At 48.4% G+C, this 24,688-nt stretch overlaps 8 protein-coding genes across 8 annotated transcripts; 1 reads left to right on the top strand and 7 right to left on the bottom strand.

Moving 5' to 3' along the window:
- Nucleotides 1-2,004: 2,004 nt before the first annotated feature.
- On the bottom strand, nt 2,005-2,594 carry BDW43DRAFT_201826 (uncharacterized protein). Its single transcript, XM_032039146.1, has 2 exons — nt 2,465-2,594; nt 2,005-2,392 (listed from the first exon to the last, which is right to left on the bottom strand). The coding sequence occupies exons 1-2, from the start codon at nt 2,485-2,487 to the stop codon at nt 2,134-2,136; spliced, it is 282 nt and encodes a 93-aa protein (XP_031903998.1). The 5' UTR covers nt 2,488-2,594; the 3' UTR covers nt 2,005-2,133.
- A 1,404-nt stretch (nt 2,595-3,998) lies between these two features.
- Nucleotides 3,999-4,977, bottom strand: BDW43DRAFT_297553 (uncharacterized protein; the record flags this gene model as incomplete). Its single annotated transcript, XM_032044407.1, has 2 exons — nt 3,999-4,580; nt 4,639-4,977. The coding sequence occupies 2 exons, from the start codon at nt 4,975-4,977 to the stop codon at nt 3,999-4,001; spliced, it is 921 nt and encodes a 306-aa protein (XP_031903997.1).
- A 3,158-nt stretch (nt 4,978-8,135) lies between these two features.
- Nucleotides 8,136-9,634, bottom strand: BDW43DRAFT_201495 (uncharacterized protein). The gene is made up of 2 exons (XM_032039144.1): nt 9,001-9,634; nt 8,136-8,917 (listed from the first exon to the last, which is right to left on the bottom strand). The coding sequence occupies exons 1-2, from the start codon at nt 9,256-9,258 to the stop codon at nt 8,192-8,194; spliced, it is 984 nt and encodes a 327-aa protein (XP_031903996.1). The 5' UTR covers nt 9,259-9,634; the 3' UTR covers nt 8,136-8,191.
- Nucleotides 9,635-11,017: 1,383 nt separating this feature from the next.
- BDW43DRAFT_307439 (uncharacterized protein) lies at nt 11,018-11,503 on the bottom strand (the record flags this gene model as incomplete). Its single annotated transcript, XM_032046252.1, has 1 exon — nt 11,018-11,503. The coding sequence occupies one exon, from the start codon at nt 11,501-11,503 to the stop codon at nt 11,018-11,020; it is 486 nt and encodes a 161-aa protein (XP_031903995.1).
- An 863-nt stretch (nt 11,504-12,366) lies between these two features.
- BDW43DRAFT_201471 (uncharacterized protein) lies at nt 12,367-14,572 on the bottom strand. Its single transcript, XM_032039143.1, has 2 exons — nt 13,444-14,572; nt 12,367-13,385 (listed from the first exon to the last, which is right to left on the bottom strand). The coding sequence occupies exons 1-2, from the start codon at nt 14,387-14,389 to the stop codon at nt 12,658-12,660; spliced, it is 1,674 nt and encodes a 557-aa protein (XP_031903994.1). The 5' UTR covers nt 14,390-14,572; the 3' UTR covers nt 12,367-12,657.
- An 802-nt stretch (nt 14,573-15,374) lies between these two features.
- On the bottom strand, nt 15,375-16,270 carry BDW43DRAFT_201461 (RidA family protein). Its single transcript, XM_032039142.1, has 2 exons — nt 16,011-16,270; nt 15,375-15,940 (listed from the first exon to the last, which is right to left on the bottom strand). The coding sequence occupies exons 1-2, from the start codon at nt 16,120-16,122 to the stop codon at nt 15,645-15,647; spliced, it is 408 nt and encodes a 135-aa protein (XP_031903993.1). The 5' UTR covers nt 16,123-16,270; the 3' UTR covers nt 15,375-15,644.
- A 148-nt stretch (nt 16,271-16,418) lies between these two features.
- BDW43DRAFT_322578 (Zn(II)2Cys6 transcription factor) lies at nt 16,419-18,773 on the bottom strand (the record flags this gene model as incomplete). Its single annotated transcript, XM_032049590.1, has 5 exons — nt 18,565-18,773; nt 17,677-18,483; nt 17,417-17,626; nt 17,225-17,364; nt 16,419-17,175 (listed from the first exon to the last, which is right to left on the bottom strand). Exons 1-5 carry the CDS (start codon nt 18,652-18,654, stop codon nt 16,419-16,421), a joined length of 2,004 nt encoding a protein of 667 aa, XP_031903992.1. The 5' UTR covers nt 18,655-18,773.
- Nucleotides 18,774-21,907: 3,134 nt separating this feature from the next.
- Nucleotides 21,908-24,665, top strand: BDW43DRAFT_297548 (uncharacterized protein; the record flags this gene model as incomplete). The annotated part of the gene is made up of 2 exons (XM_032044406.1): nt 21,908-21,929; nt 23,278-24,665. The coding sequence occupies 2 exons, from the start codon at nt 21,908-21,910 to the stop codon at nt 24,663-24,665; spliced, it is 1,410 nt and encodes a 469-aa protein (XP_031903991.1).
- Nucleotides 24,666-24,688: the final 23 nt, after the last annotated feature.

Below are 24,688 nucleotides of genomic sequence, written 5' to 3'. Positions count from 1 at the left end.
CTGTCATATGTGATGGGCTTTTTTCCCGTATCAGGTGGCCCGATCATATATCCGACAGAGCTTTGGAAAGAATGATGGCAAGTCTTCTAGACAACGAGTGCGGGGAACAGCTTTTTCACCAGTATAATATTTGCATCTACGTGAAAGGAATGTTTTAACTATATCAGCTTGCCAGGAAGTCCACGAATCCTTCAGTGAAGCAGCTTCACAAGACAAAAAGAACATACGAGGCTGCTGCACTTCGAGCACTCGAACATATCAATCTTATGTCTACCCCTAGTTTATTGCTACTTCAGGCCCTTATATCCGCTGTAAGTGACATCGCTGAACGAGATAATTAGTCCATCTAACGAAGATATTCTAAGCATTGTTGATGCAACATATGACCAACATAAGTCAATGCTGGGTACTAAACTATTATGCTGCTCGCCAAAGTATCTCTCTTGGTTATCATAAGTCTTGTGAAGCAAATTCTCAAGGCGGATACTCTGATGAAATTCAGAGCGCAGTATGATGGTGCTTCTATTTGGATCGAACTACAAGTGCTCTTCTTATGCGATCTCCCTCGTTACTGGAAGTAAATGCGCCTCCTACTCATTTTAATACCTCATCGTCGTATAACAGCCTGCTATTAAGACTCCTGGATCTCGCCAAGGTTCAAGGCTCATTGTTAGATACATCACTCAGCGACGAGGACAAATCTAAGTCTCGCATCTTTGAGATCTTCCAGGGCATTCAAGAGCAGAGGGATAGAATTTATTCAAACTTGCAAGAAGTGAGCTTTGACTTCGAGCATTGAATGTTCCAGATATCTGACATTCTCCCAGAACCAAAGAAGCCTCTCCGGCCCTGCCGTATTTGAATAGAGAGCGGCGGACTTCTCCTATTATTCAATTTATGTTGACATGCTTCGAACACGCTTAGGCTACGATGCCAGCCAGACTAATCACGTCGACTGCCTGTTATACTCAAGAAGAGCACTCCGGGCCTTTCTATTCCTTCAAGAAAATGTCGATCATATGCCAGGATTCAATGACCCAGAGCCCCCTTTTCTTACATGGTTTGCATCCCTGGCTTTGTCTTCTTACAATTAATGGGGAACTAAGATTGGTACCACAGGGCTATTGCTCTATGCCCAGTGACCCCCTTCTTTGTTGTCTTGCAATATTATCGCAACATCAGACACGCACGACTATATACTGGGGCGGCGCATCATCAAGGGACTATCCCAGTTCAAATCTAGTCCGTTACTTACGCGGTTATTGAATCTCCTGACCTCCCTCCTTGAGAGCTTTGTGACCCATTATTCCAGAATACGATCGACCAAACCAGACAATCCGACCTGGAAGGGGAAGATCATACATCCATAGATGTACCTTTAACCCACAACCTCAATAACACAGCAAATGATCCTTCCTTAGATCTAGAATATGATCCTGATCAGCCCACATCTTCCAACTCGATGAACATGGGTGTGGAGCCTTGGGGCCATGGAGTAGGAGATCCAGCACTATACCCACTGGCAGACGATCTTATGTGGCAGTTCGTTAATAGCCAGTTTCCGTATAGTTGGCTTGAGCCGGGTATAATTGTTGATACCATGTGAAGTGTTTTAATACTAGGTGATGTGTTCTTGGGAAGCAATCCCTGTTATGCCCGGTAATAAGACTTCGTAAAGATTGTCGGAGATGGTAAAAGCGCAACCCGTGCGACTTCCCGTCGTCCTGTGGAATAGAGATAGTACCGCAATATATTGCCTATGAAGGGCGACAGAGGATCAATATTTTCCTTACTTCCCAAAAATCTATCTACACTTATTAACACAAACGATCTCAGGTACCGTTCAAGGCTGTGGCCCCAATCTGTCTGATTCATCCACCAGAACCACCCTGAAAAGAAAGAGAGGGGAGCAGAGTTAAATCAATCATCAAGACCCAAAATCACAAAGCAAGATCATAAATTCAAGTAACGCTCTAAGATTTATTTTTACCCTTAACCATCCAACCCCAATCCCATTCCATCCCTCTGTAGTCCAATATTCAACGCCCTCTCCCATTCCCCCATTTTCACTGGAGTAAAATGAAACCTCTATAACCCAATCCAAGAACACCCAGAACCCTAATTTATCCACTTCTAACGTCCCGAATCGAGCCCCAACACCCCCTCTATCCCCTTAATCACATCTTTAATGCGCGCCCGATGACCCTCTCTATCATTCATCCGCTCATGGACGTAGTACGGCTCCGTCCAAGAGGGAGATTCCCTGTATCGAGAGATATTATCCAGCTCGGCGTGGCTCCGCGCATTCTGAGGTATGGCATTCGTAGGCTCCGTGTTTGGCGTTGTACCCGTCGCTATGGCGGTGGTAGTAGTGGTTCGACTCGTCTTACTACTGAGTAAGAATGGAAAGTCAGTCCTACCCTAGACCAAGGTACCCACAGGAAGAAAGGGGGAAATCACGCACGAGGAAGCCGTCGTCTTGGACATTTCTCTTGTGATAGCACAGCACAATCAGATAACTTAAATCGTAACAATTAGATCGCAATATATCCCATACACAATCTGATTGCTACGAAAGACTATCTATCTATCATATACCCAACCTAACTCTAATATATATCCCAGGCAAACCCCGAAAGAGAAAGCCCACCCCAGGGGGGAAAAGAGCAAGGAAGAAAAATCCCAAGCTAAGCTATGCTACGCTACGGATCATCCTCCCTGTTCTCAGTCTCTCGTCCAATCCTGATGGTTCCGGCACACCGTAGAAGACTGGATCTTTTCTCTCCTAACCACATAACAAAGAGGGAATCAGGCGCTTCTAATCCCCGTCTCGTCTCGGTGACAAAGGCCAACACGAGCAGAGGCAGACAAGTCAAGACAAAGACAGCGTCATCGGCCGAAAGATGTCCGACGATGTGTCGATTGTATCGGGGTCTGGTATGTCGGCAGAAAGGGTACACCATGTAATGTAAGTACATCCTATACCTAACGTTCAGGCGGAGTCCAATGACGAGATGAGCAATGTGTCAGGCTGGATGCAATCATAATCCTGAACAAGTCATGTCATACCCATACCCATTTTGACCCTGCATTTGCAGGCGGGTAAGGTCAGGTCCGTCATTTCCGAGGCGGAACCGGGATGGTGCAGATTATGATTTTTATTATTAGTATAATTGATGATGAGAATCAAATGAGATGAGGTGCGAACCGTACCTACAGCTAAGAAAAGAGAAGGAAAGGGAAAAAAAAAAAAATGAAATAAAACGAGGCTACGGACCCGCTTGGTCTAGACCGGATGAACGGAGTTCGTTTTAGCTTAGCGGGTGCCTTATGGATATTGTCGGAGATTTTCCATCGCGGTTGGTCTAGAACTTCTGCCCTGGCCGTTTGACGGTTGGGTTGGGTATGAATTGCGAGGACCAGCATGTATTGGGTAGGTAGTCTGACGGACGGACTGACCTGGTCTGTCGGTCAATCTCTTTGCCTTTGACGAAGGTGGAGGATCTCGTTTAGTGCCTTAGTATGAATTGTTGTTTGGGGCGTAGTGAGGCAGGGGGTGGATTAGGGTTGCGGTGAGTGTGTGAGTGTGTGAGTGTGTGTGTGTGTGATGTGCAGGGATGTGGCTGCATTAAATCGTTGGAGATTTTACGCTGATCTTTATTTCGACTGGCTGGTGGGGTCTTGAAACCTGTGGCTGGAACTCTTAGAAGGAGGGGTACCTTTGGCTAGTTCGATGTTTACGCATTGGATTTGCAAATGTAGTCACAAAGTGTGGGAGATTTGATTGTCTAATAATCAACATAAGAAAATTGTAAAAAATAAAAATAAAAATAAAAACATGAGAAAATCAACTTTTGGGTATATCACGACCAGACACCGTTTTCGCCAACCAACCCGATCAATCAACGAATGGAGAGTGCTCGACTCATTAAGGTAATGTATTGTACAAGAACATAATCGTCATAACCAGGAGAGAAATCGCAGTAGGATGAAGGAGATCAGGCGCGATACGGCTCAGCCCCCTTAGGGTGTCGCCACATCCCGCTCGGGATCATGTTTTGTTTCATCATGGCTAGCTCCTTCTGGAGGGCTTTGTTTTCTTCCTGCAGTTCTTGCATGTAGGCGATGGCATTGGTCAGGATCTCAGATTTCTTGAGCGACGCGGACCCGCTCTTGCTCGACTTCTGGACTCCGCCACACATGGCCTTCTCCAGGGCGACGAACTTGGCGTTCATGTTGGTCCGATACCGCTTTTCAATGATGTTGTGTGCGGCTCGTTTCGCGGCGTTGCGTCCACTTGAGGTCGTTGGCGTGGTGGTCTGGCCTGTGCTAGCATTGGAGTCGGCGGACATTGTGCGAGTCATCTTTCGGCTGGTCTGTGGCGATGTGGGAGCCAGCTGAGGAGAAGTGTGGGCGTTATATTCTTGGGGAACGAGTTCAGGACTGGAGGACCATGTTGTCTCACGCTTCACCGGTGGGGTGGTCTTGCGGCGGGTGGATTGTCTTCCCGAGGCGGGAAGCATCTCAGCGGGGGCGGCAGCATAGGTGGGCGACCAGGACTGGTCGTCACTTTCCAGGTCCTATGGTATTGTTAGTCGGCACTCATCATCAAAGGCGTCTGTCAGAGTGGTCACATACTGAAGTGATGGATCCGGCATCTTCACCCGAATGGTTGGAGATGGTGAATCCGCTGATATCAGGAGGAGGGGCGAAGAAATCCGCGGGGAAATCCTTGGGGTCCACCCCCATGATAGGCTCATTCGGAACGTCGAGAGCGAAGTTCTCGGGCATCATAGTGTTCAAGGAGAACAGATCAATGGCGCTGTCGTAGTTCCAGTTGGCCGACAAGGGATCGGGACCCTTGGGGGCCGGGAAGGCGTCATGAGGGCGATGCATGGGGCTGTGATGGCTCATGTACATGCGTTCGTCGTCACTGAGGGTGAACGACGGGTCTTGTCTGGAGTATGGCATGGACATTGATGTTGGATATTGTCGGGTGTTGATGGAACTGATAGAGTTTGGTGGATGTAGATAAAGATATAGATCGGAATCTAATACCGCCAGGGGTGGTGTGTTGAAGAGTTGGCAGGGGAGGGAATGGGATATAAATAAAAGAAAGCTCTTTAATCTTTGGAACCGTGGATCTGGTAGAAAAAATAGAATTATCCGATGTGAGTATGAAGCTTCTTTATAAAGGCAACGAAGATTTTCCTGCAAAGTGATGTAATTAACGTTTGGTACGGAGAAATACCAGTTAATGCTAATTCGAGTAAAATCGTTAGTATTCCGCACGAGTGATTTGCTTCGGTGAAGCGCAACCGAGATCACCCCAGCCGGATCCTCGAGCATCCAGGCTCGGTCGGCTCCGATGACAAGTCGTCATTATACTAGACAGGAAAAAAAAAAAAAAAAAAAAAAAAAAAAAAAAAAAAAAAAAAAAAAAAAAAAAAAAAATAAGAGGACCAGGGACCAACAAGGCCAGTGGGGACTTTGGGATGCACGACCGTTAGAAGGTTGAATTCGCAGGGAAAGAAACGGGAAAAGCTGCCAAGAGGCCCCGGCCGAGTCTCGGGGCCGATCGTCCGGCCGTGTCTGGCCTTCGATCGGACATTTTTAGTAGTAGTGACTGACCTTGTTACTTACTTAGTAGGGAGTTCCCGGAATCTCATTTCCTAGTCAACCTCCCAGTGAAACCATGGCGGATGTGATCTTATCCCGACTTTGCCCGTCACTGCCAAACCTGAGGCCATCTTGTTTCCTATTGTGTTCGTGTACTCCGCTTTCCTTTACTGCAGTTTTACTTTACTTTACTTTTCATTACTATCAGGTTAACACACACACACACACACACACACACATTCTTGACCAGGCACGGAGTACATGCACACTTCTGTCAAAAATCCTTAATCATTTGGGATTAGATTGATGATGACGTTTCTTGGAATCGCTTCCTTTCACCCGATTATTTTCTTTTTCTTTCTTTTAGGTCGACCAGTATGTAAACCGAGTGATGTAACGTCCGTTACCCTGATCCCCTCCAATCACATCGCTCCCATTACCAATCCCCTTTCCCTGCGTAATCTTTCCTCAACCACAGGCCGGTAATGGCAGTACTACTACTAGTACGTACAGGACGGACTAATGATACCAATCTGTCAATATTTGACACACGGACCAGTCCCAGGGGATGGGATCGCGCATCCGCTGTGGAGTCAGGGAGGGACCTTCTCTCTCCGACCAATCACCCACGCTGTTTCACTCATCCGAGGAACGTGTCCAATTCTCTTCCTCTTGACACTTGCATCGCCCGTCGGAGAATTTTCTATTTCCCTGGCTTTTTCATGTTGCCATCATGACTCGTGACCAACCTGATGACTTCGGATCGTAGAGGTACCGTTCTACACGTGTTGTCCTTCTACACATTGCCCTTCCAGAAGAGGAAGTATACCCTCGTTACTGCGTCCATTAGCTGCTGATAATTAGGTTTATCGTCGCAATGGTGTGTCTCGCAGCCGTTTCTGATCTGGGACATGTTCCCCCCTCCTCAAGCCCTTAGCCTGAAGACTGCTGGTATCTAGGGTCTCCTCTAAGTATAGTACCCATATCGTTTTTCTTAACTTGACTCGACGACTAGTCTCTCTCGCTCGCTCACACACACACCCTTTCTCCAGTAGCATAGGTCTAGACTAAAGGAGATACCCCGAGTACATGCCACACTAACCAAATGCAGGTAAACGATGACAAGGTGGACCAAAAAAATGCCAATAATTAACCTCCCGTAGTAAAGTTAACCCGCAGACGGTAGTACGCCTCGGCTCCCCGTTCGGTAGCCGGACTGAGAGAGAGGGCTCTAGCTTAGTTTTCCTTTTTTATTTTTTTTTTCCCGTTTTCCCTCTTGTTTTTCTCTTGACCCCCCAAGTGGTGTGATCCGGCATCTCAGCGCTCAACACCCGCTATACTGCCTCATTCGTCATTCGTCAACTTTACAATCCGTCACAAACATTAATGATACCTGTCATTTGAATATGGGTCAGAACTCCCGATGATATCGTCCGAGAATGATATGTTGCTCTCGGGTGAGTGTCAATGAGGGTCAGCTGCCCACGAAAATTTTTCTTTCATTCGGACGAGATGCGTTTCAGTAGGGGGCGGAAACTGGGTGTCCGGATCAACGTGTTGTTGGGTACAGTATTTTTGACTGATGGAGGGGCTCAGCCCTACCCATTCCAGTTACGCCTCCTTGTCTTTTTTCATTTTTTTTTTTCCCTTATTTTTTTTAAAAAAAAGTGTCGTTTTTTTTGGGGAATAGAATAGTGCTGACCTTTGGAATTAGGGCTTTTTTGATGTTTCTATGCACACGTCATGGTTCGCGATGGCTATCTGCCATGATGGGTGACAGACATTATCCCGCCTGTTCACCATGATGTTGTTCTGCACTGGGCAATGACATGCATTTATTGATCGTGGTGACCCAGAAGTCTGGGGAACCGATCTGAGTGGATCGGGACAGCCAATATGCAGCTTTGATCCTGCGACCTGCCGCGGGGTAATCTTCAACCTACTGTCCCAGGTCCAAATCCCGGAACGCAGGTGTCAAGAACACGCGGAACCTCGCGAGGAAGGGGATCAGAGCGATCAGGATGACCTTCGGCAAGGTTTGCACGACGGTCGACGACGGGAGAAATCTTGTTCGCGGGCCAGGTTCCTGGGGCAGGTCCAGGGAGGCTTTGAATATGAGATTGAGTTCCAGAAGCTCTGACCACCAGCGGGGTTTGGGAACTGCACCCTTCCCCGGATCCAGAGTTGAGGTCAGCCGTTTCGCTAGACTAGCTCGGGTGCGCTACTGCTAGATGCCGTGGTTCAGATGCGGCGAGCCGGGTTCAGATCATTTGCCGACGAACCAGCGGTGTGTATCTACAACAGCGTGAAAACATGGCCAACATCGCCAGAAAAAAGGTCCCGGATGATGAGACGAGTGTCCTCCACCACCGACTATCTTTATTTGATGCGTCCGAGGCGTGGTGTCGGGGTTTGCGCCCCTCGGGGGTTCTGTAGGAAAATTTGTAGAGGTGCAAGGTGATGGAACCCCGCGGATGGAATCACATGACATGTACTATATATAAACCCCCCCCCCTTCTTCCCCGTCCACCTATGCTCATCCTTAGTCAGTACAAATCCAAATCAGCCCTAATTAACTTGCATCAACTCCGTGACTCCGTCCTCTCACCTCCCGGGCTAAACCCCGAATAGTTGTCTCGTAGTCCTCCGGCTCTCGTCCCAAGAGCTCCCCCAAAAGCGGCGACACCACCGCCGTCTCCCCGTGCTGGATCGCCTCCCACGCCGTCGCCCACTCCCTTGCCAGGTCAACCCCATGGTACGTATGCTTGTCCCCATGCGTCGACAACGCCGCATATTCACCCGTCGAGATCTCACGAATTCGGACCTCTTTACCCACCGCGCGACCAAGAATCTCCACAGTCTCCCGCAGCGAATACGCCCGCGGGCCCGAGAGCAACAGCACGCGATTCACATAGGGGAAAGAGAGCGAATTCGTGTCCGGGTTCTGAACATACGCGGCGACGAGGTTGGCAGTGGCCTCGCCGAGTTCATCCCGCTTCGCCCACGTGACACCCGGCGGGGAACCATCGTGCGGGATGGTAATTTCATCCACGGGATCCGCCAGGTCAAACCAGGCCGTATAGATTGGGAACGATTCCGAGTAGAGGCCCTCCCGGATGGCCGTGTAGGTGATGTGCCCTTGCGCCTGGAGCTCGGCGAGGTATCGCTCGGTGCGTAGATGGGCGCCCATAACATGGGCTACGCTTGTGTCGGCCAGGTCGCCCCCGAACGCGAGCGAGGAGTAGAAGATGTGTTTTACGCCGCTGCGGCGGGCGCAGTCGATGGCGGCTTGGTGGGCCTGGTAATTTTCACTCGTTAGCGCTTCTTCCTTGAACTTCTAGATATGTGCCATATAAGAATAGATGTAGAGTAAGTAAGTACCTCCACCCGATACTGGATCTCGAACGACGCATACGAGATCAGCATCAGCACGTCTACCCCGTCAAAGACGCGGTCCAGCGTCGAGGGGTCTTCATAATCTGCTCGGCGGACCGTGGCGCCCTGGCGACTTAGTTCAGCGAGGGAATCGGGTTTGCGGGCGATGAGAATTAACTGGTCGGCAGGGACGCGTTGGACGAGGTGGTCGATGATGCTGCTTCCCAGACCGCCGGCGGCGGGGAAGATGCCGATCTTGGGCATTTTGCTTTTGCGTTTTTCCGTTTTTATTCGGGTCGGGTTGGTTTGGTATACTTCGTAGATTGTGTGGCAATTGTTCCAATATGATTTATTCTGTTTGAACTGATTCCAATACCTTTCAATGCCTCTTTGTTCCTTGGGGAAGATATATCATCGTTGTTGATATCACTATGTTCCTAGCGGTTGATTGGTGCTTACAAATGGCCGCAATGTCCGTTAGTTATATCCGTGATGCTTACCAACAGAGGTTGTATTTCTAGGGTGTTCATTGTTCTTGGGTATTCGAATGTATTCTATCTCCTATGATTTGTTGAATATTGGAAGGATTATTGAGTTGCGTAGGCATTTAGGGAAGGGGGGTGTTCTTGTTGGTGTCATGGTTTCACCCCCGTCCGTTTAATATAGATAGCATAACAACAAGATTTAACATTACTAGCTTTGGTGAGAGAAAGTTCTTTAGAAATACTATAAGGCGTCGGTAAATATATAGTTATAACTGTAATACAGTTAAACTTTCAATAGAGAGTCCTCAACTTGGTGTTCTTAGATGTGAATAACGTCCCAGTGTGCCAAATATATATTGTACATACGCGTACAAAATAGCTGCACCGAGAAATCACAGAAAAGGAGTCTGAGTTAGAAAAGATTCATTGAACAAACTGTCTTATTTCTACTCCATAATGATCCCAGGGCATAGGTGAGACCCATAACTATAGGCAAGTATAAAGGTCATTGAGGCCCTACCGGCCCTCTTTTCACCATGTAAACAGTAGGTTTGTGGCGGAGGTGGCGAATTGGTGTATTGATCCAACAACAACAGCATCCGTATTGTTAATGAATATTGAATCAAGAGCAAAACGATGATCTAAATATCTACGGGAAAACAATGAGGGGTCTGCATGAACATTCTCGCACAAAAAAAATGATACCAAGAGATCTTCGGAGAAACAGAGCCTCAATGGCGATATCACGTGGCTTGAATACACCATCCGTTTTATGCTCAATTTCACAAGATGGATAAAAAATATGACATAAATCGCAATCTCCTAGAAAGGTAATTCTATGCGTTGTCCCTTTTCACCCTAGAACAGGAAGAGGGGATAACCTAGCCCTGGTCTATACCGAGGCAGAAAAAGTCTTCAAACCGAATTTGCCTCTAAATTTAGTTTGCGCTTGTCTCCCCTATTCAGTCCGTATGCGACCAACACATGTATCTAATATAATCCCAGTTGACAGAGTAGTGAATACGGAGTAGCCGATATCAGAATTGTGATCTAGAACTGCATCTTCTCCGGCCGAATGGGCAAAGATTCTCGGAAAATCTAGATATGATATTTGAACCCATTTAATTAGTCCAGGGACCGTCTAGTGGGACCGTCATGACGTCGGGAAGGAAGCTCTTATTGGTTTTGCCAATGATTGATCAAGTGGAGAAATTTTACTACTATGGTAAGTAGTGAGTACTAGTCGGTATTTCGGACATACTATTTCTTTCTAGCCCTTCGAAGAGCAATTCAATTAATTCTCCCCTACAGACCGGCATGTGAACTGTGTGCTAGACTATTATGGATAATGGGCGAAAAAGAAATAGAGAATCTGCTTCAAACATAAATTAAAAAAAGGGGAAAAAAAAAAGGCAAACCACAGTATTAGGCAATTGTCTACCAACTGCAACATCCACACCGAACTCATCCGAGACCCCTATCCCTACACATCTCATCCCTGAGCGGAGCCGCCACCTCGCCAAACCGACTGGACAGCTTTAGATGCAACGGACGCAGCGCGCCTCGCAGATCCACCCCTTTCCGATCGTCGGCCGAGTTGTGCTGTGCGCATCACCAACAAACATCATGGAGACATTACAGAGCAACTGCCCCGTTATCGTCGCGCATACGCGATTCAGCATACGCGATTCAACACCCCGGGCACCCTCGTCTGCTGGCGCAGGCCCCCGGAGCCCAAAAGGGCGCGACGTCTGCGCGGCAATGGCGGCGAACCACCCGTTAATGTATCCGTGGAGACGCGCCTGCATCCCAATGAGGAGCCACCGATTGGACTCGAAGTGGAGGACGGGCCCGATCCGATCGCGATCTAGATGATGATTACGGTCCTCAGCATGGCGATGCCAACCAGCGTGGCGACGAAATCTCCGTAGTAGGAAATTGCGCACTGGATTCGGACTGACGGTTTGGAGAGGTGCTGGTGGCCGGGTCGCTGGGAATGGGTCCGGTGAGGAGGCGCTCTCCATGTATAGTTGCCGTTTGTCGCTGGAGTTGCTTTGATGGCCCAGTGCGATTCCAGGTTATCCACCCCGCTTAGCGCAGAGTGATTGGTCCTAGGTGGCCGAATATGTGGGTGTTGGTCTTATGCTTGTCTTGTGTGTTCATTGTTTGACTTAGATTTGCGAGCTCTTGCTTGTCGCTCAGAATCTGGAGCTCTAGCCCAGTGGCTAGGGTCGTCTTATTTGATCCCGAGGAGAGTCCAGATGAGGAGCCCCGCGAGGATGAGGAAGACAACGGCTTCTGAACCTGACGCCCAGACGACGATGTCGAACCAGCGATCGAGTCTTCTGGTCTTGGCGTTCGGGATAGATCCCGTCTCTTTTGAGTGACCGATGACTATTTTCCCAGCCAAATTTGGTGTAGGAGCTACGCCTGGATATGAGGCGTGGTGCCGGGTTTGCGGAGGAGGTCACGAGGCGATTCACGCTGGGCTGTTCTGGTCCTCTGAGTTTCTCTCTCTGTTTTCTTTTTGTGATTCTGATGCGATGAGTATGGGGCCAAAGGGGGAAGAAACCAGTGGGGAACAGTCTATCAAATAGATGGTAACGCACTCGACAGTAAGTATACCAAAGTGCAACTGTCAACTTACAGGAAAGAAATCTTTAGTCGTTCGTCACACGGGTATCTCAAGTCAACTATACCCTGATACAGCGTGTCATGTGGTGGACGAGGCTCTTAAAGCGCCGGCAGAGAACCATCTGGTCTGCGGTTACGGCATACCAGCACAACGATAATCAAACGTAGAGTTAGGACGAGTTAAATTACTGATGTAAATCACCGAGCTAAATTACTGATGAAGATCTAGAGACATTGGAGGTAGGTTTATATTAGAAATGTGAGATATTCAAAGACCAAGGTGGGTATGGAGCAGGTAGGTGAAGGAGGAAAATATCCCTTTTTTAATATACAGAGAGAGTTTCAAACTGTACGTGGCTGATATGTGCGAGTTAAATTTTCTGATGGAGAATCCCCTGGTGGGCATTCAGATTATCATGGACGACACTCATTGCTCCATCACAGCCAATGTCTCTCCCCCTGAATAAAAAACCTCCTCTCCGTCCTACCTGTTCGCCTCAAAGCTATCTAACAGGACTACCTTCGCGCTTGATTCTTCACCCCGTCACTGCACCAGCTGCCAGACCCTCGCTTTTGTAAATGAGCGCGGCCAGTAAGAGATATGTATTCTCTCACTAGCCCGCTCAATGACCAGTTCGTAGTACGCAGATAGAGAGTCATAACATTTACTTACCCGCGATGTAGACACAATGTGATCTCCATCCTTCAATCCAGCAAGAGCAGCCCTTGAGCCGGGGACAACACCAGAAATAATGCGTGTACTGTTGCTCGACTTGTCGTAGCCAATCTCTAGGACCTCCTGCATTGACCAAGACAGAGACCAGTCCTTGTTTGTCACCAACACATCACGCATATCAAGCACTTTGCCTCTCAGCATACTCTGGAAATCCCCAGCAATATCTGTGTTCTCTCCTAGGATTGGACGCAGATACTCCAGCCAGTCTCTCGCTCGAACCTGTCTCCCGCGATGCCAGCGTTTAGCCAATTCGACAAGTATGTCGTCTAACGGACTGTTCTGGTCGATTCCAAAACGACCAGTGACTTTCCTCAGATGGCTATCAATCTGCAGAAGATAGACACAGCCACGCATGTATGGAATCCGTTCTGCATACCAGTCATTGTAGAACTCGTGTTGGGCATCGGTTGCGTCCATCTCAATTCGCGGGCTTGTTCCGTATTCGTGCAAGACTGCATTCAGTCTGCTTTGCAGATACTCCACCCCACGAAGACCGAACCGATAAGGAAGGAATATAGAGTAAAATTCCGCGATGCCTAAGCCTCATCAGCCGTGCGCTTTATCACAATCCACAATCATAGGAAATCAACTTACCTTCAATAAACCACCCGTTATCGTACCCATCAATCTCCGGATCCATAAAAGAGAAGCTATGTATCATCTCATGAGAAAGGAGACAGATCATGTCCTCATCCGTCTCCTCCGAAACCGTCTTATCGTATTCAAGCATATAGCTCTCCAGACACGAGCTTCCCCCAAAGCCTCTAATAACTTTCCGAATAAAGACCCGGTACGAAGCATCCTCCCTCTGAAAAAAGCTAGCTAACTTCGGAAACAACAAAACATTATACTCATTCAACCGCTGCAGATTATCCGGCAGCTCTCCAAACCAATAGATATTCGCACCAGAATAAGCACCAGACAAAACACCCGAATTGAGATAACTCTTCACCGGCCCAACCATAAAGATCGAATCCGTTACGACATTCGGGTTCCCGTCCTTGGTTACAGGCCCAGGACCCTCACCGTACGACCACACAGCGCGCGTTCCCTCTGGCGCCTGTGCGAGATCCCACTCAACGATATTGTGATACTCACGATCGACTGCCGGTCGGGGCAGGAACCATCTTCCGCCGGCGCAGAGGCCGCCTTGATCACGACGCATGTCGACGCGTGGGCCCATTGGAGTCGTTATGTCTACTTCTCGGGGGAAGACGTTGAATTGCAAGGTGACGTCTCCGGAGGTGTTGCGGTCCACGCGCCATTCTTGGTCTGGGGAGTCAGATTTTGGGGTAAAGGAGATTTGGAGAGGACCAGCTGCGTCGTGGGCTTGTATGGCGTTCTCGGTGAATGGGTGCGCGGGGACATTTCCGTATTTTGTCTCGAATATGAAAAGGGGCTGGTGGGCTAAGCAGTTTGGGCTGGAGAGGGCTTGGTCTATGAATAGGTGATGTGCGCCTTGAGCGTCAAAATGGGGGGTGATTGTTATTCTGAGGGTGTGGGAGTCCTCAGCTGCCGGGGTTTTGATAAAGTAGTTCATTTTGGGAGTATACTGTGGGCTTCAAGCTAGAAGTTCTTTGGAGGCTGGAATGTAAAGTGTCGCGGACAGGGGATTTAGGGAAGATAACAATGGAAGGAAATAGATTGAGCGACTCTTAGGGTATACTCGTACTATGTTTAGACCTTAGTCTACGGAGTGATCATCCTTCCCAATTGACCGCGGCGTTCCTTAGGTGTTTTGGTGGCGCAGGATTGACATCCATGGCACAATGTTTAAGTAGGTTACATTTCCAATATAGAGAAATTGGATCTAGGGGCCATAGAGTCATTCGAATCTACTTCCACCTGACGCTAAACACGCTAATACGCGCTATATGGAGGGGAACCTTGCCGCGTCGGCCGTTCTGTACCGGCGCATGGATCCTGCTGTGCGCTAAATAATGAGGGGTTGCTTGCCTTTAGTACTAGATGTTCTTATCTGGTTCGTACAAGCTAACTAGGGCTGTAGCCTTGACATGTAAGGACAAAGAACTCTACATACAGGGTCTGATATTCACCAATCATCGGGTAATCATGTTTTCTGGTGTGTGACTCTTTTTCCCGTCTCGGGTGACTTCACCACGCATTAAGATGACTAAATGTTCATTATATGAGGTTCTATCTGGATTCCACAATACTTGGCCAATTCGAGCATCTAGTAGTTTGTCTTTATTGCACGTCCATGGGTCTTGGTACATACGTATTTCCAATCTGAGAAGAACTGTACAGATCTCAATCCATCATTATTAACGTCACTTCTAACATGGGTGTAGTTAATGAGGGGAGCCACCTTCCCCGTCTCCATATTAAGAGGGTCGCAAGTCTCCTAGAGCAAGGCCTGACCGGATTGGAAGTTAAACAGGATTGATATATGGTGTTAGAGCCTATGGGAGCCTAAGGCAGCAACCACGTGACCTGACCACAACACCAAGGAATCTCTGTATGATAGATTTAGACCTTAAGACAATCAATCCCATTACACGTGAGCTACACCAGCTCCATCATACGGTAAATCGCATCACACAACAGCCCGTTCGTATACTGCGAAAGGCATACAAATATAGATACGTGAAACGGATAAGCGTGAAATTCGAACAGCGCCTACACATAAAGCATATCTTTCGAACTTACTCGACCTTAGAGCACCTGTGCTGGCCCCAAAGAACCACAAAAACCCAACAGATATCACACCTCCACTTCAAACCAAATCCAAACAATCTTAACTTCATTACCTATCTACATTCAAAAAAAAGATATTATTTCGGAACATGCGCCACAACCTCAATCTCAACCCTCATATCATCCTCCCCCAACCTCGTAACTCCCACACAAGTCCATATCGGCTCATGATCCGGCACCCACTTCCTAAAATTCCTGACCATCGCCACCAGCGCCTCATTATTAATCGGCACATGATATGAATTCACCCGATAAACCTGCTCCCAGCCCTTCCCGCCGGCCGCCTTGAGCGCAAGATCCACGTTCGCAAACGCCTGGTCAATCTGTGCATTGATTTCTTTGTAGAATACGCCCGTGTTGGGGTCCCAGCCGCCTTTTGTTTGCATTAGTATGTTATATTGAACTAAGAGGGATAGAAAGGAGGATTAGTCAGGCGGGCGAACCTTGACCGGAACATTCGATGCGGTCGTTTATGCGGACGGCTTGGCTGTATTTGAAGTTTTGGCGGTTGCGTTCGCCAACGCCGGGGTAGTCGTAGTAGGTTAGGTGGGACATTTTGGGGGTTGCCAAATTGTGTTTTTGTGGTTTGGGTGGTTGAGGGGGGTTCTTTTATATTGGGCTTTTCGGGCGGAATATGTATTCCGCTATGAGGTCATGACCCAGTGCGGTGGAACTTTGTGGATGGATGGGATGCCATATATGACAAATCGAGATCTGGGCGTTGTTTTAGAAGAGATTCATGTTTATTTTGGGTGGGAGTTCATATTGGTAGGTTTTTGGGTTGTTGCGATAAATTCCCCATACAGTAGGGGGTGCAAACAGATCATGGACAGGATTAACAAATGATCACCCTACCACATGCGGCCCCAATTGATTTGGTTCAAGATATCGAAGAATCCATAATCGACTGGGAGTGAACCTATTGGGACGGAGAATTCTAGTTGGTTGGCTAGTGCGTTCCTCGGGTTCACACTTGGATTTGATTCGGATTCGTCGATGACGTTGGGTAGCTCGGCACCCATGTCGAGCGGGGGACTGGGGCTCGCTTCGAACGGATATAAGCCATTCTCTAGAGAGAATGACTCGTCTGATATTTCAGACCGACAGAGCTTCCGCAGATTGTGCCCGATGTGTCCTGCCGGATACCATGATTTAGATAGCTCATCGAGCACTGTTAGACACAAGGCCAGTTTGTGCTTGTGAGAAGGAGCATTGAGATTCTCAGTTTCGTCGAGAAGAACCAACGCTGCGGATAGGGTACAGTGCGTTGCGGTGATTGGGCTTCGATGGTATCCGCCGAAGTTGTGGCGGTATTTCTGGGCGACAAGACAGATTAAGCGTGCAGATTCGCGACAGATGGAATGGGCTAGCTCTGTGGTTTCGTCCTTCGTCTTTGACGGTATGGTTCCTTTCATGATGAACGGCTTTGCGAGGAGGATTCTTGCTGTGTGGTACACCATGTGCAAGGTGTAGGCTTGAGGGATCTCGTTGGCACGATCGACCCTTAGCTCTTTGGGGAGGTCATAGAACCAGGATCTTAAGTCTAGGAGGCAGGATTTGAGGAAGGCGGGTCGTTGGTAGTCTTTAAGAAGGGGTTTGGGCGCCCATCTGGATTTGTTAGTTGCGCTGTGAAGGCGAGCGCCCGGGAAGTACATACAGTGATAATGTGATCCTTTCTTGTATGCGACAGACACTAATCATGGCTCTTTGCAGTAGTCTGAATGCTTTTTGCGTAGGACTAATTTCTGTATCGATCACTGGGTCATCGTCTGGCATCTTGACAGCACCTTGCGAGTCCTGGCACGGTCAGCACACTTTCAAGGCCATCTACCACCTAGCAGGGACTTACAAGCATGGAACAAATCCGTCCCGTATAGCTAGATGACAGTTTGTCATGACAATACAGAGTCCAGTATATCTGTCTCCTGAGCTGGATTTCCCGTTGAGGCAATGTATTCGCCTCTTCAAATCCGGCCGGGTCTAGGTTTAACCCCATATCAAGACTCAACCGGTTTGCCATGCCGTGGTGCAGCCAGCCTGCAGCGTCAGCACCCATCGCCTGTTCCCCATTAGTATGTACTAATACCTGACAGGAGTCCTGCATCTTACGATGTACACCATTCCAATAAGACCCAACGCCTGGATTGTAGTCAAACTGGGACTCTCCATCTCTCTGTGAAGTTGGGGTTTCGCTTCTTCAAGAAACATTTTCCCCGCTGTATTAGGATCATCAGGATCCAGTCGCACATCTACGCGGTCGGAATACCGCGATCCCAAAGCAAGGATGCAATTGTGCAACAGCGGAGTCCAGTATCGTCCGCCACTATTCATGCTTTCCCGGAAGAGATCCTCGTCCACAATAGCATACCATGGTTGCTCCCACTTGAAGTACAAGTCGATCAAGTGGTTCTGTACATCCTTTGGGACCCCAAGCCCGGCCGTGACCGGGTCGATAGGATCGATATACCCAAAGCTATCGGATACTTGGTCCGGCGGGGAGACCGAAAAGGAGGATCCATTGACACTAACGCCATTGCTGGAGGTCGAGGACTGAAACTGAAGGCGTCCGCTAGTGGGCCCGAAATACCGCATCTCACCGTCTTGGTCAAAATTCAACGACTCATCCAGAGCAAGTCTGCCTTTGAAACCTTCGGCAAGGTCGTCTATATCGGATGAAATGTCGTCTGGTTGTATGCTGCCATTTACTTTTCTATTCAATGGCTGCTGGACTGGTGTAGGCGGTTCCCTCGCATCGATACCATGTCGTTCCAGCAGCCTTTCTAACGATTCTATCCTCTGCCGTAGAAGAAGCACGTACGTTTTAGAAGCCGGTCTTCGACCGTCCTCTGCCACAGAATACTGGCATGGAATGTGCCATTGTAAGCATCTGGAGCAACCGGGTTTCTTTCCGTCGCACTGATGGGTTTGTTAGTATTACAAATCATAGCCCATTGATGTTCGTCCCCTTGTTGGTTTATATGTATCACTTGAACTGACCTTCGCTCGACGACGTCGACATTCTTCACATGCTCTAGCGGTGTATTTACCGCGCTGATTACTGGCATTTCTACGTGAGTCGGAGGCCATGGTGGTGATGTGAGAAGTAGAGAGATCGAGGCAATTGACTGGTGATCGGTGTAGGTGGGACGAAAGACGTCAAGGTCTTGGCGATGGTGGATCGATCCACTTGGATATATGGATCTGGTTTCTGGCCACAAGACATTGTTCGGTTATGTCACACTTTCAAGTCTTGGAGACTTAAGAATATTAGCCATATAACATATATAAGTGACATAATGAGTTATTGTTAAGACTACCGGGCTCAGCATTCAGAGCTTAGGGCTCGCCAGTGCATATCGAGTTGCTCATACTCGAGAAAATCTCTTGATCTCAATCACCGCTTTAGGTTCTTCTAGACTTTATATTCAACAAAATTCAGAGCCTCCACTTCCGTTCCCGGAAGAAGCTTGGATCTAGACTTTCAGAGACCGGGGCCCCGTTCTAGAGATCCATCGGCCCGTTTCCGACACGCCGAGTACCGAACCCACATCGACAGGCTGAAGTGTGCTATTGTAGATCCAACCCTATTGTGAAAATTCCATATATATAGATAGATAGATAGCTTTTACCCAAGATATGCATTGATATAATCGACTTAAAAGTAGAAAGAGTATACACTACAGAGACTCGTCGAAGCTAACTTGGGTATTGCTAATCATCTGCGAGTTGCCTTAGCACACCGTGCTATTGCCGGGAAAGTTTCAATTCTGGAATATCAAGCTCTAGTCCGAGGCCATTAAATGAAATATTGCTTACGGAGGCCTCCTTCGCCGATGATGTGGTTAGTTTATGAAAAGCATAAGTTCTCGAAGCGCTTAGGACGATTCCATTCGTCGGTCTAACCAAATAAGTCTTATCTTCATTCATCCAGTAAAGGTACTATATTTTTGGGCACTGCTTATGTATTAGTTATTATACGATCAATGAAAGTATACCAAGGGGTAATACTTAAGGAAAATTCTAGTGTTGTTGGCATCGGCCAACAAAGGAAGCCGCCCATTGGACCTGTGAACTTTGTCAGTATATAATAATAATAATGAAAGGAGTTCTCGGTGACTTACCAACACACCCTATTAAGTATTTCTGATACTTTAGGCTCATGATGGCAGGCATTGCGAGCATCGTCAAGGAAGATTCGATGAAATAAATGACAGCAGAAGGACCAGCGAAGCAGCGGCAAGTGCGGCGGTGGCCAGACGGGATAGAGGAAAGACAGAAAGGGGAGGAGGAGGCTAAGGGCAGGGAGGAGTAACTTGGGGATGTCAGTGCTCGCGCGGCATCTTCTGCTTCTACGGGCATAACGGCCCCCTTGCAGGCAGTAGATTCCATAAATAAACTCATCCTAGGAGGGCGCAACGCTTCATCCCTCTTAGGCTCTGGAGAGCATGGGTTCAAGGAGGACTATTGGCGAGCTTGGGGTTTCTCCAGCTTGAACAAGCAAATCCTGACGTATCATCTGTTGGTTCTGGTTAGGGCAGATCATACCTGGATAGAAGAATCCTAAGCCGTGGCTTGCATCATCAACGACGATTGCTAAACTAGGCATACTAAGACACCGGGAGTGAGCCGCCTCTTCCCCGATTAAAAGGATTAGCATGCCCTAAGGGCACATTGGTCTGCGCTACATCCGGCGATACGCTCTAGCAGCTCGTCTGTCGCTGAGTGGACTATGAGGGCGTGTCGATCCCCGTCGCCGAGGCACACCGACTACATACGGTCAGTCAGCTGTATCCTATCCTTTTGACCTGGAGGCGAACGGCAGATCCGGGTGCAGGGTCTTGACGTGCGCTCTTCGCTGGCGCACATGATTCCAGCAAATAAGAGTAAGCCAAAAGAAAAGCTAACCAATAGAAATTTGTTTATTCTGCGATTTTACTCGTCAGCTAATCAGATCACATCATCATCAATACGAAATGACGCAGATGCACCGCGCCTCGCGCTCTCGAAACCCGCATGTCGACCGGCACGCCCCTTGCCCACCCACGAGGCCGTGGAGAACGGCATGCCGGTCGATATGGAGCCTTCAAAGGGCACTCGTCTGGCCGTCGAGGCGGTTGGAGGCACGGGCGGGAATCCAGATGGTGATCCGCCACTAACGTAGAACCGACGGGGACCTAAGACGAAACCATTAGCGAACCACCCTAGTACATAAAAGTAGCATATGGGGCTACTTACCAGAAAGCACAGATGGTGGCCATCCTGACGTAGGCGCATTCCCGCTGCAGTTCAAGCACTTCCATGAACGACCCCTGCCGACGAGGATCGGTCGATGCTGGCTTACTAGTCAGCTTCATCCGTTTTGCCATTTGGATACTCGAAAACCCAGTTCTCTAGATCGCGTAACAATTGCCGGATCGGAGCACAAAGTAAGGCCGACTAGTTCCCCTTGCGCTGTACCATATCTAGTAGGAGCATAGCAGCCCGGCTGTCTAACAGAGGCCGCTAATAAAGCTATAATATACTATGTGCCAGTCAATTTGACGCGATTGGGCAGCCAGCCTCGATGAACTGGATACTAGATCTTGGTTACGATAGGCTAATATTGTCCCTGATGCAGACTCCGGGGCGGCGTATCGGCAGTACTCACGGAAGGATCTCTCCATTGTACTCTAGTTGCCGAGCAACATGGTGTTTCATATTAGTCGTCCAAATCTCCATCCAGCTCAGGCGAGCGTGGAGATAGAAGGCCACTATAGCTGGGCATTGTATCGCGGATAGACAGAGTAAGATAAATAATAAAGCAACAAGAACTTTTCAGACGCTTGACAAGGGATACGGGTCAAAACAAATCCAATAATAAAGAAGTGCCTAGAAAACAAAAGAGGAAAGATAGGAGAACGAGTGGTGAGGAAGGAATCATAAACAAGCGCTCGAGGAAAGGAAAGCTACGAGAGGTGGTTGGTAAAAGGGTAAGAGATAAAGAAGTGTGAGGTGAAGAAGTGAGAGGTAGCGATAAACAGTAACGTATTACTTGCCGAGCTTATACGACCTTCCTTGGTAAAGTACCGAAGTATGTTTGTACTTCATACCTGGAGGAGGGTGGGGTGTGGAACGAGAGGACATCTCTATTCTGCTCGGGAGTCAGCTGTTCGTGCGTTAACTATATGTGGGATATATAAGATATCTAGCCCTTACCGTGACCACTTCTCGAGGCTTCCGGCTTTTTCAGTGACGATAACACCGAGAAGCCAAATGCGCACGCCAAGAATACAATACTAACATAGATCCCTGGGCAAAGAAGGTTCCACGGATTCAGACTCGCCAGAAAGGTCCTGTGGCAATGGCCCCGTCTGAAAGTTTGAGTGTTTTGTCTCGACAGTGGTGATTCCGTGAAATACGTCGATAGAAAAAGGAGGATAGAGCTAAACAAAGTCGCCCTCAGGCCAAGTAAATACAAGGTCAGACCATTCGAGAAGCTCTGCCACTGTGAACACCATGCCATGCTCTAATGGAGCGTTAGGAGCTCGGTCAAAAACCTTCTCGAACTCCACTATCAGAGGAGCTCTCTGAATAGTGGAAGGTTTAATCCCCTGATCCAAGTTAATAGCTGTAACTATTTTTTAGCTAGTATACAACAGACTTCGAGTAAGTAACTCTGCCCACCTACAAGGGAAAGTATTTTTTGACCCTTCTCTTGGAGATATAGGGTAGTTAAAGAGTTCACTGCACTAAGTAAAGAAATGTGGTGGGATTTCTGCCGTCTGTCTGGTTGCAAGGCAAGATCTATCGACGCATGTGTCAAAGATAGGTTTTGCCACTAAATTGTCACCTGGACGGCCTGAGTAATGGCTCATATGATTGTCCCTTTGCTCATTTCTCTATATCTCTTGCGAACTTTGTGTCAATGTCCGTTTAGTTTCGGCAGAAGTTACCACTAAGGCCCAGGGCCCTGTATCAAGATCTTGACCAAAGTAACCAATACATGGGGGGACAGGACAATGTTCGATTAGCAAGGATAGACAGAGAGTTTGTAGATACACAATCTAGGAGCAAGAGTTCAGGCGGTAGAGAAGAATGAACTTTAGGTAGAGGACGTGAGGTTGGGCCACGAAAGGAGAGGACCGTTGTAAGTGTCTCTTACGTTTAGTTAATACAAGAATTGTACCACCGGACGGTGAATTCCATAGATTATATCCATCTACCATCGGAATGTGAGTTAAATATAGATTGAATATATACAGAAATGCAGGCCTTTGCCTAGGGAATAGCTCTCAGGTACGGAATTATATTCCGAGGGTTTGAATTGAGTCCGAAGGCGCAAAAAGACCCACCAGGTGAAGACAAATGACCCCAGGATCTAGATTTTCACCGATTCGTAATCTGACCTTGGACAGTCGGATTTAAAGAACGGGTATTGCGGTGCAACTGTGCAAATTAGTCGTGATTCCGCGCTTTCTGTCGTATTTTGTGGACCCACTCCGACAAACTCCCGAAAACGGAATTAGCACTTCTGGAAGTGCGATACTATTAATGCCGTCAAAGGCGCCCCCTCCCCCCCCAAGATTAAATCCTCACGGTGGTAACACGCGCTATAATGGACCGTGTCCTTTTTGAATATACCTAGGGCTGAGGCGAAATCTGTCAAACTCTCGGATGTCCTTGACTGGACGAAGAATTAAATTAGAAGAATGTTTCTGGAAACGGCGCAAGGTCTTCACGACACGCTGAGGGCTTCAACAATAGCCTACAGCGCTATGGTTGTACTCTTCGTACTAAGCCTGATCTTCGTACTCGTCGTGCAAAATGGAGGCGCTTCAACAACCCGAAGGAAGCTCAAACACCTGCGCCAACAGGGCCTGTCGACCAGCAACATGGCAGACCAATATGACTCCCAATACGACGCACCAGAAGGTACCGTAACGGACGGACCCATACGAATCAAAGCGATAAACATCCACCCTATCAAGTCATGCGGACCTATCGAGCTCCATCGAGCCTTGCTCACCAAGACCGGCTTCATGTACGACAGATGCTTCGCTCTGGCAACGGAAATGGGCAAGAACAACGCTGCGATGGAGACAAAATGGCGATTCATCAGCCAGCGCACCAAGCCCGGCATGTCCCAGATCAGGCCAGAATTATGGCTTCCGCATAAAGAGAGCGATTCGCACGACCCGCTGGTCCAGGCCGGCGGATGTTTGCTAGTGAAATTCCCGGATCCTGACACGTCCAGCTGGGTCAATCGGCTCGAGGCTTTTTTTCACGCGGGGAGTCCGTTCGCGAAGCCGGAGGTATCCTGCATTGTACCGCTTGAACCCACGCCCGCCATGATCGACGAGTTCAAAATTCAGTTGAAAACATTCGGCATCCACTCCCGCGACGCAAAGGGCCTCGATATGGGCGCTATCCCTTCCGTTGCGGCGGCGTTGCCCAAATTGAAAAGATATCTGCGGATTGCAGATGATCAAGACCTCACGCTCTTGAGGTGTACACCGGATACTCTCACCCTTACGGATAAAAACCTGGCGCCACTCGAACACATCGGTACGCCGTCTGTGCACGGCTATACGGATCAGCAGCCGATCAATATCAACAGTCTGTCTTCGGTGCACGCCGCATCGGCACTTCTTCCACCGGAGAATCAGCCTCTCAATGCACTCCGTTTCCGTGCCAATATATGGATCACAGGTGCCCCTGCGTTCGAGGAGGAAAATTGGAAACGATACCGTATTTTGCCCAAGGGCACTAGCATAGAACCACGTGCTGATGTAGCCCCGACTGTTTCTGTTGTCTGTCGGACGTCGAGATGTACGATGCCTAACGTGAACCCGGAGACCGGGATACCCAGCACAGATAACCCAGCCCAAGACAAGAAGCGAGGTAAACCACAGCCAAGTACGACGTTAATCCAGCACCGTACGGTCGAAGACGGGAATAAGAGTGCGCTTGGCTATATAGGCATGCATTGTGTGCCTGAGGATCGATGTTTGAAAAAGGCCGCGGAGCAAAACGCGGGATTGTATGTCGCCGTTGGCGATGAGATTGAGGTCCTAGAACGAGGAGTACATCTATATGGGTCCACGGGTAATGACTACTAGAACTCTGTTATATAAAGATTACG

This window comes from Aspergillus alliaceus, assembly GCF_009176365.1.
Source record: "Aspergillus alliaceus strain CBS 536.65 unplaced genomic scaffold BDW43scaffold_6, whole genome shotgun sequence".
Lineage (NCBI taxonomy): Eukaryota > Fungi > Ascomycota > Eurotiomycetes > Eurotiales > Aspergillaceae > Aspergillus > Aspergillus alliaceus.
The sequence above is the reverse complement of the archived record's forward strand: the minus strand, read 5'-3'. Positions and strand labels throughout refer to the sequence as shown.

What these genes read in the sequence shown, in the direction of transcription:
- BDW43DRAFT_201826 (XM_032039146.1), bottom strand. Translation starts at nt 2,487, where the DNA reads ATGTCCAAGACGACGGCTTCCTC. An exon ending in TCCAAGACGACGGCTTCCTC is followed by an intron (nt 2,393 to 2,464) that starts GTGCGTGATTTC and finishes ATTCTTACTCAG; the next exon opens with TAGTAAGACGAGTCGAACCA.
- BDW43DRAFT_201495 (XM_032039144.1), bottom strand. Translation starts at nt 9,258, where the DNA reads ATGCCCAAGATCGGCATCTTCCCCGCCGCCGGCGGTCTGGGAAGCAGC. An exon ending in AGATCCAGTATCGGGTGGAG is followed by an intron (nt 8,918 to 9,000) that starts GTACTTACTTAC and finishes GAAAATTACCAG; the next exon opens with GCCCACCAAGCCGCCATCGA.
- BDW43DRAFT_201471 (XM_032039143.1), bottom strand. Translation starts at nt 14,389, where the DNA reads ATGAACTACTTTATCAAAACCCCGGCAGCTGAGGACTCCCACACCCTC. An exon ending in TAACGGGTGGTTTATTGAAG is followed by an intron (nt 13,386 to 13,443) that starts GTAAGTTGATTT and finishes GATGAGGCTTAG; the next exon opens with GCATCGCGGAATTTTACTCT.
- BDW43DRAFT_201461 (XM_032039142.1), bottom strand. Translation starts at nt 16,122, where the DNA reads ATGTCCCACCTAACCTACTACGACTACCCCGGCGTTGGCGAACGCAAC. An exon ending in CATCGAATGTTCCGGTCAAG is followed by an intron (nt 15,941 to 16,010) that starts GTTCGCCCGCCT and finishes TGCAAACAAAAG; the next exon opens with GCGGCTGGGACCCCAACACG.